Below are 15000 nucleotides of genomic sequence, written 5' to 3' on the forward strand. Positions count from 1 at the left end.
TGTATGTCAGCATATCAGTCAAACCTATTACTCTAATGAATGAATAAAAACAACATCCTACGCTATTCTTTAGGTCCAGAACTAAAAAAAAGAAAAGAAAGGAGGATGTGGACAACAACAAAAAAGCAGTAGATGAACATGATCAAGAAAGAAAGAGGTACTGTAGGTGGAAAGAGAAAGGTGGAGTCGGATGAATAGGCCCTGATTACCTGCATCTATTCAAACCTAAAAAAGAGAATGTGAGAGAGAGAGAGAGAGAGAGAGAGAGAGAGAGAGAAGCAGAAATCCTGATGAAATAGGAAAGAGCTACAGATCAGGCTAATATTCAGGCTCTCGGACAACACGACTCCAGCTCCACAAGCCATAAAATATACTGTATAAATATTGCACAATCTGTACTGTGTCAATACTAAGCAGGTGAGAGAGGGAATGAGGGGACGGTATGGTGTTTCACATTGAGGACATCAGAGGAGACCCGGTCGTATCGCAAAAATCGAATCATTTTAAATGATTAAATATTAGCTTAAAATAAAATCCCATAGTGTCATTAAGTTGTGTTTTCATTATGACTGTTCTGGCCTAAGCAGGTTCTTAACCAATCTCTGAACAGATATCACTTTCCCTGCATAAATACTGACACAATGTTTGGACAAAGCACAGTTATAAGCTGTTCTATGGTATTATGTTATAAATATTGTCAGTAGTCCCGCCTCCACCTTGTGTGTGTGGAGTTTGCATGTTCTCCCCGTGCCTCGGGGGTTTCCTCCGGGTACTCCGGTTTCCCCCCCCGGTCCAAAGACATGCATGGTAGGTTGATTGGCATCTCTGGAAAATTGTCCCTAGTGCCCTGCGATGGGTTGGCACTCCGTCCAGGGTGTATCCTGCCTTGATGCCCGATGACGCCTGAGATAGGCACAGGCTCCCCGTGACCCGAGGTAGTTCGGATAAGCGGTAGAAGATGAATGAATGAATGAATATTTTCAGTAGAACACTTCAGGTACCCAGATAAAAGTACTACCTGTGGAATGCTGGCCACTTCACGCGCTTAACACTCGCCGTTTGGCTTGGCTTGTCTGTCTGTCTGTCTGTCTGTCTGTCTGTCTGTCTGTCTGTCTGTCTGTCTGTCTGTCTGTCTGTCTGTCTGTCTGTCTGTCTGTCTGTCTGTCTGTCTGTCTGTCTGTCTGTCTGTCTGTCTGTCTGTCTGTCTGTCTGTCTGTCTGTCTGTCTGTCTGTCTGTCTGTCTGTCTGTCTGGATCTAGCCATGTGTGTTTTGTTTACGTTTCATGTTCACGTGTCTGCCCCGCCCTTTTCTAATACCTTCCTGACTCAGCACACCTGTTCCTCATGTGTCTACTCTTTCTTTATTTTCATCTTTCTTCCCCCAATCTCTCTCTCTCCATTCCTTTCTTCCACTCTTTTTCTTTCCTTCTTGCTTTCTTCTCTCTCCATTCCTTCTCTCTCTTCCATGTTTCTCCCTTACTTTGTTCCTCACAATTCTTTTCCTTAATTTTTTTCTTTATCTGTCTGTCTGTCTGTCTGTCTGGATCTAGCCTTTTTGCTGATGCCATGTGCTTTTTGTTTACGTTTCATGTTCACGTGTCTGCCCCGCCCTTTTCTAATTCCTTCCTGACTCAGCACACTTGTTCCTCATGTGTCTACTTGTCTCCCTATTTATTCCGGCCTTGTCTTTGTGTTGTCTTCGTGGTCTCTGTTCGGTTAGTCTTGAGTTTCGTTTTTCTTTTCTTTTCCCCAGTGTGTTACCCGGTTTTTGTGTTATGTTATGTTTAATAAATTGTGTTTTTGGCTATCCTCACATTTGGGTATTTTGATCTCTTTATGAAGACACCCACGTTTTCTGACACTCTCTATGTGGGACACAATTACAGCCTTAAATTGTTTCTGAATCATGTGACTTGAGTTCATTGTACTGTAATGCTTTCATGGGGATTCATTGAAACTGATGAATACTGTTGAATCGTGAAACATCATAAAATGTTATTACTCCCACAAACATGAGAGATAGAGATGATGGTTATATCTATCTATCTATCTAACTCACTCACTCACTCACTCATTTTCTACCGCTTATCCGAACTACCTCGGGTCACGGGGAGCCTGTGCCTATCTCAGGCGTCATCGGGCATCAAGGCAGGATACACCCTGGACGGAGTGCCAACCCATCACAGGGCACACACACACACTCTCATTCACTCACGCAATCACACACTACAGACAATTTTCCAGAGATGCCAATCAACCTACCATGCATGTCTTTGGACCGGGGGAGGAAACCGGAGTACCCGGAGGAAACCCCCAAGGCACGGGGAGAACATGCAAACTCCACACACACAAGGTGGAGGTGGGAATCGAACCCCCAACCCTGGAGGTGTGAGGCGAACGTGCTAACCACTAAGCCACCGTGCCCACCTGGTTATAACAATAATACAATATTTAATCTTAGTATTTTTTTTAGATGAACAATCTTTATAATCATTTTAGTAGACAAACATAAATGAAGTCATGACCTTGATCAAGCTGTACAAAAGAAGAAACTAATAACCACTTATACAGTAATGCCATGGGAAATATTTCCAAATCCAATAACCAACTAAGAGTTCTGGATTTAAATCAGCTTTGACAAACAGTGTGAAGGATTTATCCTGCTGCTCTGAGCTGCAGTGACTAAGAGTTGTGAAATGAATATAAATCTACAATATATCAAAAGACACAAACACTGAGACGGTCTCCAGCTGACTCTCCAATATCATATCATTTATTAAAGCTTTTATTAAAGTACTTTTCATTCTAGTCTTTCTTATCCTTAATATAAATCAGTCAGATTTCCCGGTATTTATTTTGATCATATCACTGTCAGGTGAAGGACGATGAAAAGCTGTAATGGCAGTTACATGGTTCCTGATGATTCAGCTACAGACTGGATATAAACTGAAACATTAGGCCCATTAACAGACTGTAGAGTTTAGTGAGAGCAAGAGAGAAGGGGATTAAAAAAAAAAACACTTCGTACACTTCACTGCTGCTATACTGAATGACAGGTTTAAAATAATGCAGTTTCTATCCTCCTTTACTGAGACATCTACAGCGTTAGCCTGCAGAATATTTGGGCTACAAGCATCTCATATTAGAACTTAAAAACAGCAGGAGAGGCCATGCACACAGGCAACGAATGACATTCGCAGAAAGTAGAATTGATTTGAATCAATTCCAATGGAAGAAAACTGTTTTTAATCGAACTGAATAGAATAGAAGAGAATAGAATAGAATAGAATAGAATAGAGGAAAATATAATAGAGGAGAATATAATATAATAGAATTGAATAGAATAGAATAGAATAGAGGAGAATATAATAGAGGAGAATATAATATAATATAATATAATAGAATAGAATATAATAGAATAGAATAGAATAGAATAGAATAGAATAGAATAGAATTGAAATTAAAGCATATGAAAAGGGAAACCTTATGGAATAGAATTTGTGTTGGTTTGATTCTATTTGAAGCCAACATAATTGAACTAGAAATTGAAGTAGAATTTAATTGAACGAAAGCAAATGAAATGGGGAACATTATGGAATAGAATTTATTTTCAGTGATTTGAATTCATTCGAAAGCCAAAGGAATGAAATTCAATTCATTTCAACCAAATTGAATAGAATCTAATTTATTTGTATCCAAATTTAGATGTCAAAGAATTAATTCTAAAATAGAATTCGTTTCAATCAATAAAAAAAGATATGGAATTTAATTTTATTTCATTTAATGAAAGCAAAGAAAATAACCAAGCAAAAAAAAAAAATGTGTTTATATAAAAAAAAAGCAAATTAAAAAAAGAACTGAATTTAACTTTAAGTTATAAAAGATAAATTATGTCTGATTCAAATATAATGAATAGAATTTCAATTCACTTATTTAAATCGAATAGAAAAATTCCATCAAATTTATTTCAAGCAAATGAAATTTATTTGGATTCAATCGAATTGTACGGAATAAAGAAGGGAGTGTGTGTGTGTGCAGTGAGACGCACCAATGCAGCCAGTTGGGTTTTCAGGATCCAGGTTCCAGTAAAGTGGTTTGCAGCGTTCACATTCAGATCCCTTTACATACGGCAGGCAGATACATGCATCCTAGAAACAAACAACCCATCAAAAATACAGTAGTTCAACTTCCGTAACACTTTATAATCTCTTCATAACCTTAGTCTTAGGTTTTGTTTTTTTCGCTCATTAATTCTACACTTTTAATGAGCTAACACTGAAATACAGTAAAATCTATTGTTAAAGCTGCTACAGTAGAAAAATAAACAGTTTCTGACCAATCAGAAGGTAAGATTTGTGAAAAGAGGTCTCAGAAATCTGGAATTTAAATCAGCCGAGTGTGAACAACATACTGTTAACGGATCCTTAGTGTCAATTTCCAACCCTGCTGGATTGCAGGAACTGTCGACATCTGAAAAATCATCACACATACACACACACACACACACACACACACATACACACCTTTCGTCACACGGTTTGACAGTGACTAAGGAGAAAAAGAAACTCTACACACTCCACGTTTGCACACTAGTGTAGACAACACACACTACGGTGTTTATTCAGTGAAGCTGCATTCCACCGAAGATGTGGACACAGAGCTGTCATGAAGAGAAAAACTTGGATCCATCAGACAAACATTCTGTCCATCAACACAACACTAAGAATATTCCACGAGTACAGCATATGGTGCATGTGGCGACAGGATGAGCGTGAGATGAAACTATGCTGCTGTAAATATGTAATTTTGTAATTACCAAAGCAATCAGGAAAGGTCTGGTCGGGTTTGAAGCAGCGGTCGCACCTGTGCCCCGTCACGCCAGGATTACACACGCACTGACCCGTGTTTGGGTCACATGACCCATCAATAGAGCCTTCCCGAGAACAATGGCATGCTGGGAAGAATACAAATCTCGCAGTAAATTGAACATCCTAATAATAATATAGAAAGCAACAAATTGTTACATACAAATCAAAAAGTACTACACGTACGGGAGCATGTCGGATACGCGTAGTATCCCATGGTGCATTGTTCACACTGAAGGCCGACGTAGTTGGGTCGACAGTGACACTGACCCGATGGTTCACATGACCGATCAGCCACCCCAGGCCCATCACATTGGCATGCTAAGGAGAGGAAGTAATTAAGCAATTTGATCCAGTTTGTCACCCTTATTTTGAACAATTCCATTTCAATTATTTATTTTAAAATGAGATATGAGGAGCTCAGAACTCAAATACAACTTTGTTTTTTTCTTTTTCTTCCAAAAAATCCATCTGAACTAATGAGTGGTGTATAATCAGACAGAACAGAAGGCTTGGGTGGGGTAATGTAGGGTTGTGTAGAGAAGGTAAGGTAAGGTGAAGTGGAGTAGGGTATAAGGTATGGTACCGGTAGGGTAATGTAAGGAAAGGTAAGGTGGTATCGTCACGGTCGGCGCACCTGCCCCGCCTCCCAACTGGAAACACAGAGAAGCGTCTCCGGAATATTAGTCGCTTCCGGACTACACCTTCCATCACCCATCACGCAGACTAATTACTTGATTCCTGCCACTTGATTCCTATCAGCCTGCACCTATAAATAGGGACTTGAACTTGAACTCTACGTGAAGTCACGATTTGCGTTAGCAGTCATTCGGAGCGTTTCCTAGTGTATCTGAGTTCCGGTTTTGATCCTATTTCTGTATTCTGGTTTCTGATTGTTTGCTGCCTGCCCTGACCTTCTGCCTGTCTTTCCGTGTCTATTTTTGCCTGCCCTACGATACTGTGATTACCGTTGCCGACCCTGCCGGTCTGTTACGAGCCTCTATTAAAACGCTGCAAATGGATCACCAGCCTTATGACTCCTCATTACAGGTATAGGGCATGGTAAGGTAAGGTAAAGTGGGGTAGGGTATAAGGTAAGGTGGGGTACTGTAGGGTAATTTAAGGTAGGGTAAGGTAAGGTAAGATAAGCTAGGGTAGGATAAGGTATGTATATGTAAGGCAAGCTAGGATAGGATAGGATAGGATAGGATAGGATAGGATAGGATAGGATTGGTAAGGAAAGTTAGGGTCAGGTGGGTTAGGGTAGGGAAAGTAAAGGTAAGGAAAGGTAAAGTAGATTAGGGTAGGAAAGGGTAAGGTAGGTTAGATTAGGGAAAGGAAAGGAAAGGAAAGGAAAGGAAAGGAAAGGAAAGGAAAGGAAAGGAAAGGAAAGGAAAGGAAAATAGTGTTAACAAAGCTTGCAGACCTTTTAAAGTTTTTTTTTTTTTTACTTTTTAGTCTGTCTAGTGTATTTAGTTTTTAAAATTATTTTATCTAAATTACAAAAGAATGAAATGAGATATACTTTAAGCCATTCATTAGATTTAGAACATTACTGTCTTGAGTCCATAATACTTTGAGAACAGAATATGCTAGCATCCATACTTTTTTCAAAGACTGGAAAGAAGTTCGTTTTTGTGCCAATTTTTGATTTATCGATCGGTTCATTAGGTTTTACACTGCAGCAGTGAGTGAGCTGTAAGCTAGTTGGTCATGTTTATAAAGTCTGAAAGCTCACAATAGCAGTACGGGAAGGAGTGATGGCCTGGACGACAGCGGTCACATCTCTGGCCTGTAACCTCAGGACGGCATAAACAGCTCCCAGACGCACTGCAGATCCCTAGAACTGTCCCAGCTTGCTCACATAAACATTCTGCAAAGAACAACACTAGTGTTATTCTCTTTTCAGTGTAGTGTTTTAAAAAAGTCATTATCATCATTATATCATATATAGAAATGTTAAACCGAGATTTTCACCAACCACAGAATCGAAATCATGATGAAATCATGACTTAAGACCAAATGATTAAACATTACAGGTCAGAATGACTGTTGTTTTCTACTCTTGTGCACTTTTACTTTTAGATCTTCAGTAGATTTTATACAATAGGTTTTGTCTTTAGGGCACCGCACAGGAAATAACCTTGGCAGAGTTAGTGGAATATAACAGGCAGTATGTGAGCCAATGTGTCGTCAACATTCGGTTACAGTTTGTGCCCAAAACAATGGATGAGGGAAAAAGACCTGAGTACTTTGCAGGAATGAGAATTTCCGAGAATTACCAAAGCTACTGGTCCGGCAGAGCAGAAAATCCCTGATGGGTAAGGGAATTAATGTGACACAGCCAACAGATTTTAAGCCATTATACTCCTCATACTGTATTAAAACCAAAAAAAGAGGGTTTTTTTTATTGGAGGATTTAACCCAGAGCAGCAACTAATGTTTAACCTAATTTATTAAAGGTGCCCTTCCACACAAAACCTTGGATTTTTACTTGTATTTTTTGATATGTGTTCGGTCCATATGTGTTTGTGTTGTGTCGTGAATGTGAAAACAAACTGCTACCTCCCCGGTCAGTTCTAGCCAGAAATAAGGGGAGAAATCAGGTCAGTTGGAAAAGCTGGTCACTCTGACGTCAGAGTGACTGAGCTCATTACTATTCATGAGCTCTCCCACTTGAGACCGCGCCCACAGAATTCGTTGATTCACAGAATGAGTTTCCTATACAGCAAGGATGGCTGAACGTCAACGGGCTTTTGAAGAAGCCGTTCTGCCGCAATTCAAGGTGATTGTAAACAAATTTCCTCTAGCCTAGGCTACTTATTGCGCTGGGTGAATGAATAGTCATGCTCTCATATCCTAGCGGTTAGCCAATCGGAGCCAAGCAGCATAGCTCATTTGAATATTCATGAGAACTGGAGCAAATCGAGCTGAGTCTTCCTGCAGGCTTTCTATACCACACTAGAATGGCTTGAAACAAGGTGACCAAGGCATTATTTCCACAAAAAATGTTACAGAGTCCATGATAAACTTCAGACATTACCACAAAAGTAATGAAATACGTGTGGCAGGGCATCTTTAATACACAAAGTATACACTTTATATGAGTAACAGAGACAACATGAAGACAACAGGCAGAAAGAGATGATCATAGAAGTGGATTATGATTATATTGTGAGCATTTTATATACTCTGATAATTCCTCATGAAGCCTAAATCTTAATGCCATTCCGAGTTACTGCACTAATATCTAACAGAATATTATAAACATTAAAAGAACACTACTAAAAGTCTATGATACATTCAATTATTCGTCAATATAAGTTACCTGTAACCTACTTCCTTTTAATTTACACTATTCATCTTATTTGTAAGGTAATAAGAAAACATTTAATGTTAGAATAATTACAAAAAAAAATTATTCATATTTGAAAACTTTAATTCAATTACAGTGCAAAACTATTCTGTCTGCCATTTTAAAACATAAGAAATAGAGTTGGTTTATTTATTTTTCCCTACAAATTTTGCCCAAGTATGACAGAATTTGTATTAGAGCGTTGTAAGATAAATCTGAAGCCTGCAAACAAATATGAAGTCAGCAAACAGAAATTGGGGGCATTTTACATAAAGTCGCTGTCGGGCGGAAACCTCGTATGTCCAAATGTTGTCAATTTCATATTTTTTCACATATCGATGCTATTGGTCAGTCCCCACGTGGGTCTGTTATTTTTACAAGTTATTAACCAATCTAAAGTCCTGAAAATAGCTTGAGCACAAATCTCATAACTCCATTGGACACTTCAACTGTCCACCTCTTCCTCACTCCGTGTGAGAGCTTCGCGGCATATTTCTCCTCAAGAAGAGTCGCAACGAATCAACACGTCTTCTGAGGTAAATGTCTTCAAAACACTGGGCTCAAAGAAAAAAAAATCTTGACCCCCGCTAGTTCTGGTGCTCGTCTGAGGACAGGAATTTAGCGCAAGACAATCCACTGCAACGCGGACTAAACCCTGTGCACTGCAAATAAGGTACAGCGTTTTTTTAATTTCCTGAAAAATAACGGTTTTGGAGATACGAGGATTCCGCCCGACAGCGACGATAAACTTTTTATATGGTAAACGTGTCACTTATACCTAGCATGACAAGCTTCAACTTTTGGTACTTAGACATGACACTTTCCTTAAGATTTAAGAAACATGCGCTGATGGCCCCATTGGCTTTCCAAACGTGTCATAATTAATTGCTTTTTTTTTATTGTTCATATTTATTATGTCGCTTTGTAGAAGCCAACATTCTGTTTTCCTATTTAAGCTTAGACAAAAATTTATCAAGAGTAACTCCTCCTAGGGCTTTTGAGCCACATGCACCAAATTCGGATATTTTGTAGACCCTGGTCTGTAGATTGTTGACTTTGTAGTTGTAGTTGACTTTTCTAAGCGATCCGAGTACCGGTACTTCCGGTACCGGGTCTCAAATTGGCTTTTTTTCCCCCATAGACTCCCATTATAAACTTTGGAGGTTTATAAATTAGTGTACCGACTGGCCTTCCGGTTGTCCCGCAGCCCCGCCCCCAAAATATGCAAAATCAAAAAACTTTTTACAACATGGACATGTGACATATCAAAACACTCAGAACAATGAGGGGAACTTCCTCACGTGTATTTTGATGATGTCATGTGATGTCACGTGAAAATAAAAAATTAGCACAACATGAACATGTGACATATCAAAACACTCACAACAATGAGGAGAACTTCCTCACGTGTATTTTGATGACGTCACGTGATGTCACGTGAAAATAAAAAATTAGCACAACATGGACATGTGACATATCAACACACAGCCCAATGTGGGAAACTTCCTCAAGAGTATTCGGATGACGTCACATGCTCGTCTCCACTTGCCTCCATATGTTTTGGCACCCTAGCTTTCTGTCCACTTGCCTCCAAACGTAACAACGATCCTTATGTCCACTCGCCTCCAAAAAACACAGGCCTTTGCGAATACTTGCTTTGTCAAAGCCAACATCAAAGTTTGTCGAGACAAACTTTACGAATCTAGTTATAGTTACAATGATTGTCCAGTAAAGTACAAGACACTAAAATTAATACTAACACTTGTGCTACAGCATGATTATAAATAATCCAAAAGCCACTTTTGGAGAATTATTCTGACAATTACAGTATATAAAAAAAGCTGACATGGATTCATGATCTACTTAACAATAATAAATAAAGTTATAATAATTAATAAACATGGGCTTTATAGAATGTGTAACTGATCAATAAAAACTGTGCACACTCACGTTGACAGTTGGGTGCACCAAAATACCCCACAGGACAATCTGAGATAAAACAAAGGTCTTGTTAAAAATAACAGTTTCGTTAAATCATGTAATTGTGCCATATAATAATGTAATTAAACCATATTTAAAACATGGCCAGTGAATTCTCATAAAAAGGGAAGGTTTAATATTTAAAGCTTCTTAACTCCCAATGTAGTAATTTCACTGGAGAGATAATTAGAATATGTCTGATACTTGCCAACAACATTGCCGGTTGGCGGTTCAGGAGTCTTGATCAGGTGATCTAGATATGCTTACAGGACAAAGAAATTCAGTGTTAATTCACATGAGCTTTTCAATTCAGCTGATAAAGGGAAAAGAGTAAATAATGAGCGTAAAGGGACAGAAAGTAAAAACAATCAATATTTTAATGATATAACTATACAGCTCTGCACTAGTATGTGTTTTTTTGTTTTTTTTTAGCTTTATTATTATTTTTTCTCTATTATTTTATTTAATTTTACTATTATTTTTATTTGTTATCCAACTTACTTTCTTCAAGCATTTTAACTTCCCTTTTTTATTTTCATTGTTCACAAATTTTTGAAATTTGCTCCACACATGGTCAAGGTCATTGCAAGGTCATGATCTGTCTATCTAAAGAAGCCATAAAGCTTTATCCCAGATCTTAGAGACTTTAATTAAAAAGTTTTTAGACAGCTAAAACCACCAACACCTTACTTTTAAATAATGAGTGTACATTTTACTTTAGACAGCATGAAATGAATAATTAAACATCCAGTCTAGACAGCTCAAGTTGGAAGTACTCAAAGCCGGCTAGCTACTGTTGGTTTTGTAACTTCCTGCTGAATTACAGATCACGACAAAGCAACTATAAACAGATGTATTTCCTCTACTGTTATATTTAGAGCATCCGCAATCAGAGCTTTTGGTCTGTTTCCGTTCCTGGATGGCGTAGTTGAGATTAGAGTCAAGACAGAACATCAAGCAATCAGCCATTTGGCACCAGTGATTAGGAAGTCTCGTTAACAAACACGTACGAGTGCATTCTGGATATCCGTCGTAACCTCTGGCGCAGCGATCGCAGTGTTCTCCGCTGTATTGAGGTTTGCATATACACCGTCCTGAACCCATCTCGCAGCCGCTTGTTACCCTGCTGTCACACCTGCATGCTGTCTCAGACACAACAAAACAAGCCTGGGACAAAGTTCTGGACAGGTATGTTCTAAAAAAAAATGTCTCAATATCATGTTTATCATCAATATTGGAAACAATATCATACAACCATGAGTCCACCAAAAATCAGTCTGGAAGTGTGGTGTATGTCAGAAAAGCAATAAGGAAGCCATAGATACAGTAGCTCTCAACATGATGCTTCCACCACCGTGCTTCAATCTGACTATGAGGTTCTACTGTATATACAGTATGAAGAGTTTGTTTGGGTAACATAACAGGTCAAAAAGTAGAGTAGTGTTATTATCAGAACAGAAAATGCCTACCCAAGTCTGTACCAGTGTTCAAAAGTCTGACTTGTTCAATTTCAGTTCTCTGTAGCACTTAAATTATACAAGCATTGTTAATGTCTTACACTTTATATAGCTCACAGAATCTTTAATACATTGAATGTAATTAAATTCTTGACTTTTAGCTTCTTCAGAAATGTAAGCCAATATTGCGATATTCTATAAACTGTCATATCAGTTGTAGATTATAGGTTACAACTAATATCTGGCCAAAAAATAAGAAACCCCTCTGTCTGAGCTAGCTATTCTTAATCTTAATATTCTAATGAGCACAAAACATCCATCGCATTTTTACCGTTGCACTTTACTCACTAAAAAACTGTAGCGCTGTACAGTACTGTGTGAAGGTCAGTGCTGCACTGTGAACACTATTGTATGCCATTGTACTGTCTGTTACATTTCACCGTGTCCTGCAACAGCTGTGGGTTAGGGTCGGGGTTCGATTCCCGCCTCCACCTTGTGTGTGTGGAGTTTGCATGTTCTCCCCGTGCCTCGGGGGTTTCCTCCGGGTACTCCGGTTTCCTCCCCCGGTCCAAAGACATGCATGGTAGGTTGATTGGCATCTCTGGAAAATTGTCCCTAGTGTGTGATTGTGTGAGTGAATGAGAGTGTGTGTGTGTGTGCCCTGCGATGGGTTGGCACTCCGTCCAGGGTGTATCCTGCCTTGATGCCCGATGACGCCTGAGATAGGCACAGGCTCCCCGTGACCCGAGGTAGTTCAGATAAGCGGTAGAAGATGAGTGATGAGAGTGATAAAAGTGTCTTGACTCTTGGAGGATATTAGTCAGATTTTTTTCGAAGACTTTTGCAAACTTCTTGAGAAAAAAATGTTCCCAGTCCTACTGTAAGATTATCAAAATTGTATTTTTTGACCTGTTCTGGTTGTCAGAACAACCAAATGCAACGAAACTCATTATATTTGAAAAATTGAAGCATGGTGGTGGCGGCATCGTGCCGAGAGCTACCGTATCTATGAAGTATTTCTAAAGTGCATTGATAGTGGAACAGTGGATTCCAGAGTGATACGTACGTTTACAGCCTGTAGAAGACTCTCGAGGAACGCCATGCGGCCTGTAGTAGCCCTCAGCACACACTTCACAATTCACCCCGGCTGTGTTATGCTGAACACACACGATACTTAAGATTAAACAGGATTTGTAAAACATAAACATACTACTTCTTTTTTTTGAGGACCTCAGGATTCCTACCTGGCAGTTAAGGCACACGCCTCCACCGTCATACCTGCCGTGTATGTTCAAACTTGCTCTCCTGCGCTCCACCTCAGCATCATAATAACAGTCAGTGGCATGCAAATGGCACTGGCAAGCTGCAGGGTGAAAAAAGAAAGAAGCATGCTCACACATACATCCACAAATATACCTAAAGGATCAGACATCGAGGCAAACTGTTTGCTACTAAAATCATGTTTATAATGAGAATCACACCTGGATTCTGGATCTCTGATCCAACTGAACACATCTGGTTTCAACATTCAAAGCAAGACATGGCGTAATCCCCTTAATTTACACGTGCACTTCATGCTCCATGAAGCAATGTAAATGTAAGGATGAGAAAAAATAGACTTAATCATTACACTTAAGTGATACTGCCATTAGTGAGAGAGACATACTTTAGGAATCATACATAAATCTCCATACATAAATCTCCATGCATCCACCTTACATTTCTATACATAAAGATAGATTCATAAAGATCCATACATTAAGATCCACACTTAAAGATCCACACATAAAGATCCACAAATAAAGATCCATACATAAAGATCCATACTTAAAGATCCGTACATAAAGATCCACACTTAAAGATCCACACTTAAAGATCCACACTTAAAGATCCACACTTAAAGATCCACACTTAAAGATCCATATTTAAGATCCATACATAAAGATCCATATTTAAGATCCATACATAAAGATCCACACTTAAAGATCCACACATAAAGATCCACAAATAAAGATCCACACTTAAAGATCCACACTTAAAGATCCACACTTAAAGATCCACACTTAAAGATCCACACTTAAAGATCCATACATAAAGATCCATATTTAAGATCCATACATAAAGATCCATACTTAAAGATCCGTACATAAAGATCCATACATAAAGATCCACACTTAAAGATCCACACTTAAAGATCCACACTTAAAGATCCATACATAAAGATCCATATTTAAGATCCATACATAAAGATCCATATTTAAGATCCATACATAAAGATCCATATTTAAGATCCATACATAAAGATCCATACTTAAAGATCCGTACATAAAGATCCATACATAAAGATCCACACTTAAAGATCCACACTTAAAGATCCACACTTAAAGATCCATACATAAAGATCCATATTTAAGATCCATACATAAAGATCCATATTTAAGATCCATACATAAAGATCCATATTTAAGATCCATACATAAAGATCCATACTTAAAGATCCGTACATAAAGATCCATACATAAAGATCCACACTTAAAGATCCACACTTAAAGATCCACACTTAAAGATCCATACATAAAGATCCACACTTAAAGACATATTCATAAAGATCCATACTTAAAAATCCATACATAAGAATCCATACATAAAGATATATATATATAATTTTTAAGTATTGATTTATATATATATATATATATATAAATCAATACTTAAAAATCCACACTTCAAGATTTATACTTAACATGTCTTTAACAAATGAAAAAGAAATGATTTCAGCTGAAGCTAAGTTTTGTTTCTCTTCACTTTTGGCTCATCTCATGTGAGGAGTCCGGGTGAGGAATTTGAGTTTGTTGTTCTTAAAATCTGCAAAATGTATTTAATCAGGCCAAGTTATTTTATCTATTAAAATACTCAGAATTTCCAGACAGAACAAGAGACTATTAAATACCGTAAATGGACCCTGGTTACAACATCCATGTCATTTTAATGGAATCTATGTATTGTGAATTAAAACAAATGAAACAAATTTGTTTCAAACATACCTATAGCAGCCTGGGAAGTACTACAGATAGTTTTTGTAGTTTTGCTATGCAGACTTTTACAGTAAACTAAGTCAATTTGTATTAAACTGCCAATGTAAAATAAGCTATGTGTTACAGTATCTCTTAGCTGTTAGCTAAGTGTGAGATTAGCTCACATTTACCTGCGCTAACAACAACAACATCCAACCTTGCCTTTAGAGAGAATCATAGCCTCTAGTTTCTCACAGAAATAATGTAAATATGGCAACAACCATCAAATTAGCAGCAGAGTCACTAAACACATCACAAATATTTCACTA

General features: G+C 38.2%; 1 protein-coding gene across 4 annotated transcripts in view; it reads right to left on the reverse strand.

Annotated features, from left to right (window-relative positions):
• Nucleotides 1-15000, reverse strand: part of si:ch211-241e1.3 (laminin subunit alpha-3) — a 112965-nt gene that overhangs the window by 66422 nt on the left and 31543 nt on the right. For 3 of the 4 annotated variants that reach the window (XM_060875085.1, XM_060875084.1, XM_060875087.1), the window contains exons 8-17: nt 12902-13020; nt 12724-12814; nt 11211-11342; nt 10409-10462; nt 10171-10209; nt 6604-6738; nt 5052-5186; nt 4817-4954; nt 4412-4470; nt 4049-4148 (exon numbers count right to left, since the gene is read on the reverse strand). In XM_060875085.1, coding sequence (XP_060731068.1) covers nt 4049-4148; nt 4412-4470; nt 4817-4954; nt 5052-5186; nt 6604-6738; nt 10171-10209; nt 10409-10462; nt 11211-11342; nt 12724-12814; nt 12902-13020 — 1002 coding nt within the window. The remainder of the gene's footprint in view (nt 1-4048; nt 4149-4411; nt 4471-4816; nt 4955-5051; nt 5187-6603; nt 6739-10170; nt 10210-10408; nt 10463-11210; nt 11343-12723; nt 12815-12901; nt 13021-15000) is intronic. The other variant, XM_060875086.1, reaches the window with a different exon arrangement.

Source organism: Tachysurus vachellii, chromosome 7, assembly GCF_030014155.1.
Source record: "Tachysurus vachellii isolate PV-2020 chromosome 7, HZAU_Pvac_v1, whole genome shotgun sequence".
Taxonomy (NCBI): Eukaryota; Metazoa; Chordata; class Actinopteri; order Siluriformes; family Bagridae; genus Tachysurus; species Tachysurus vachellii.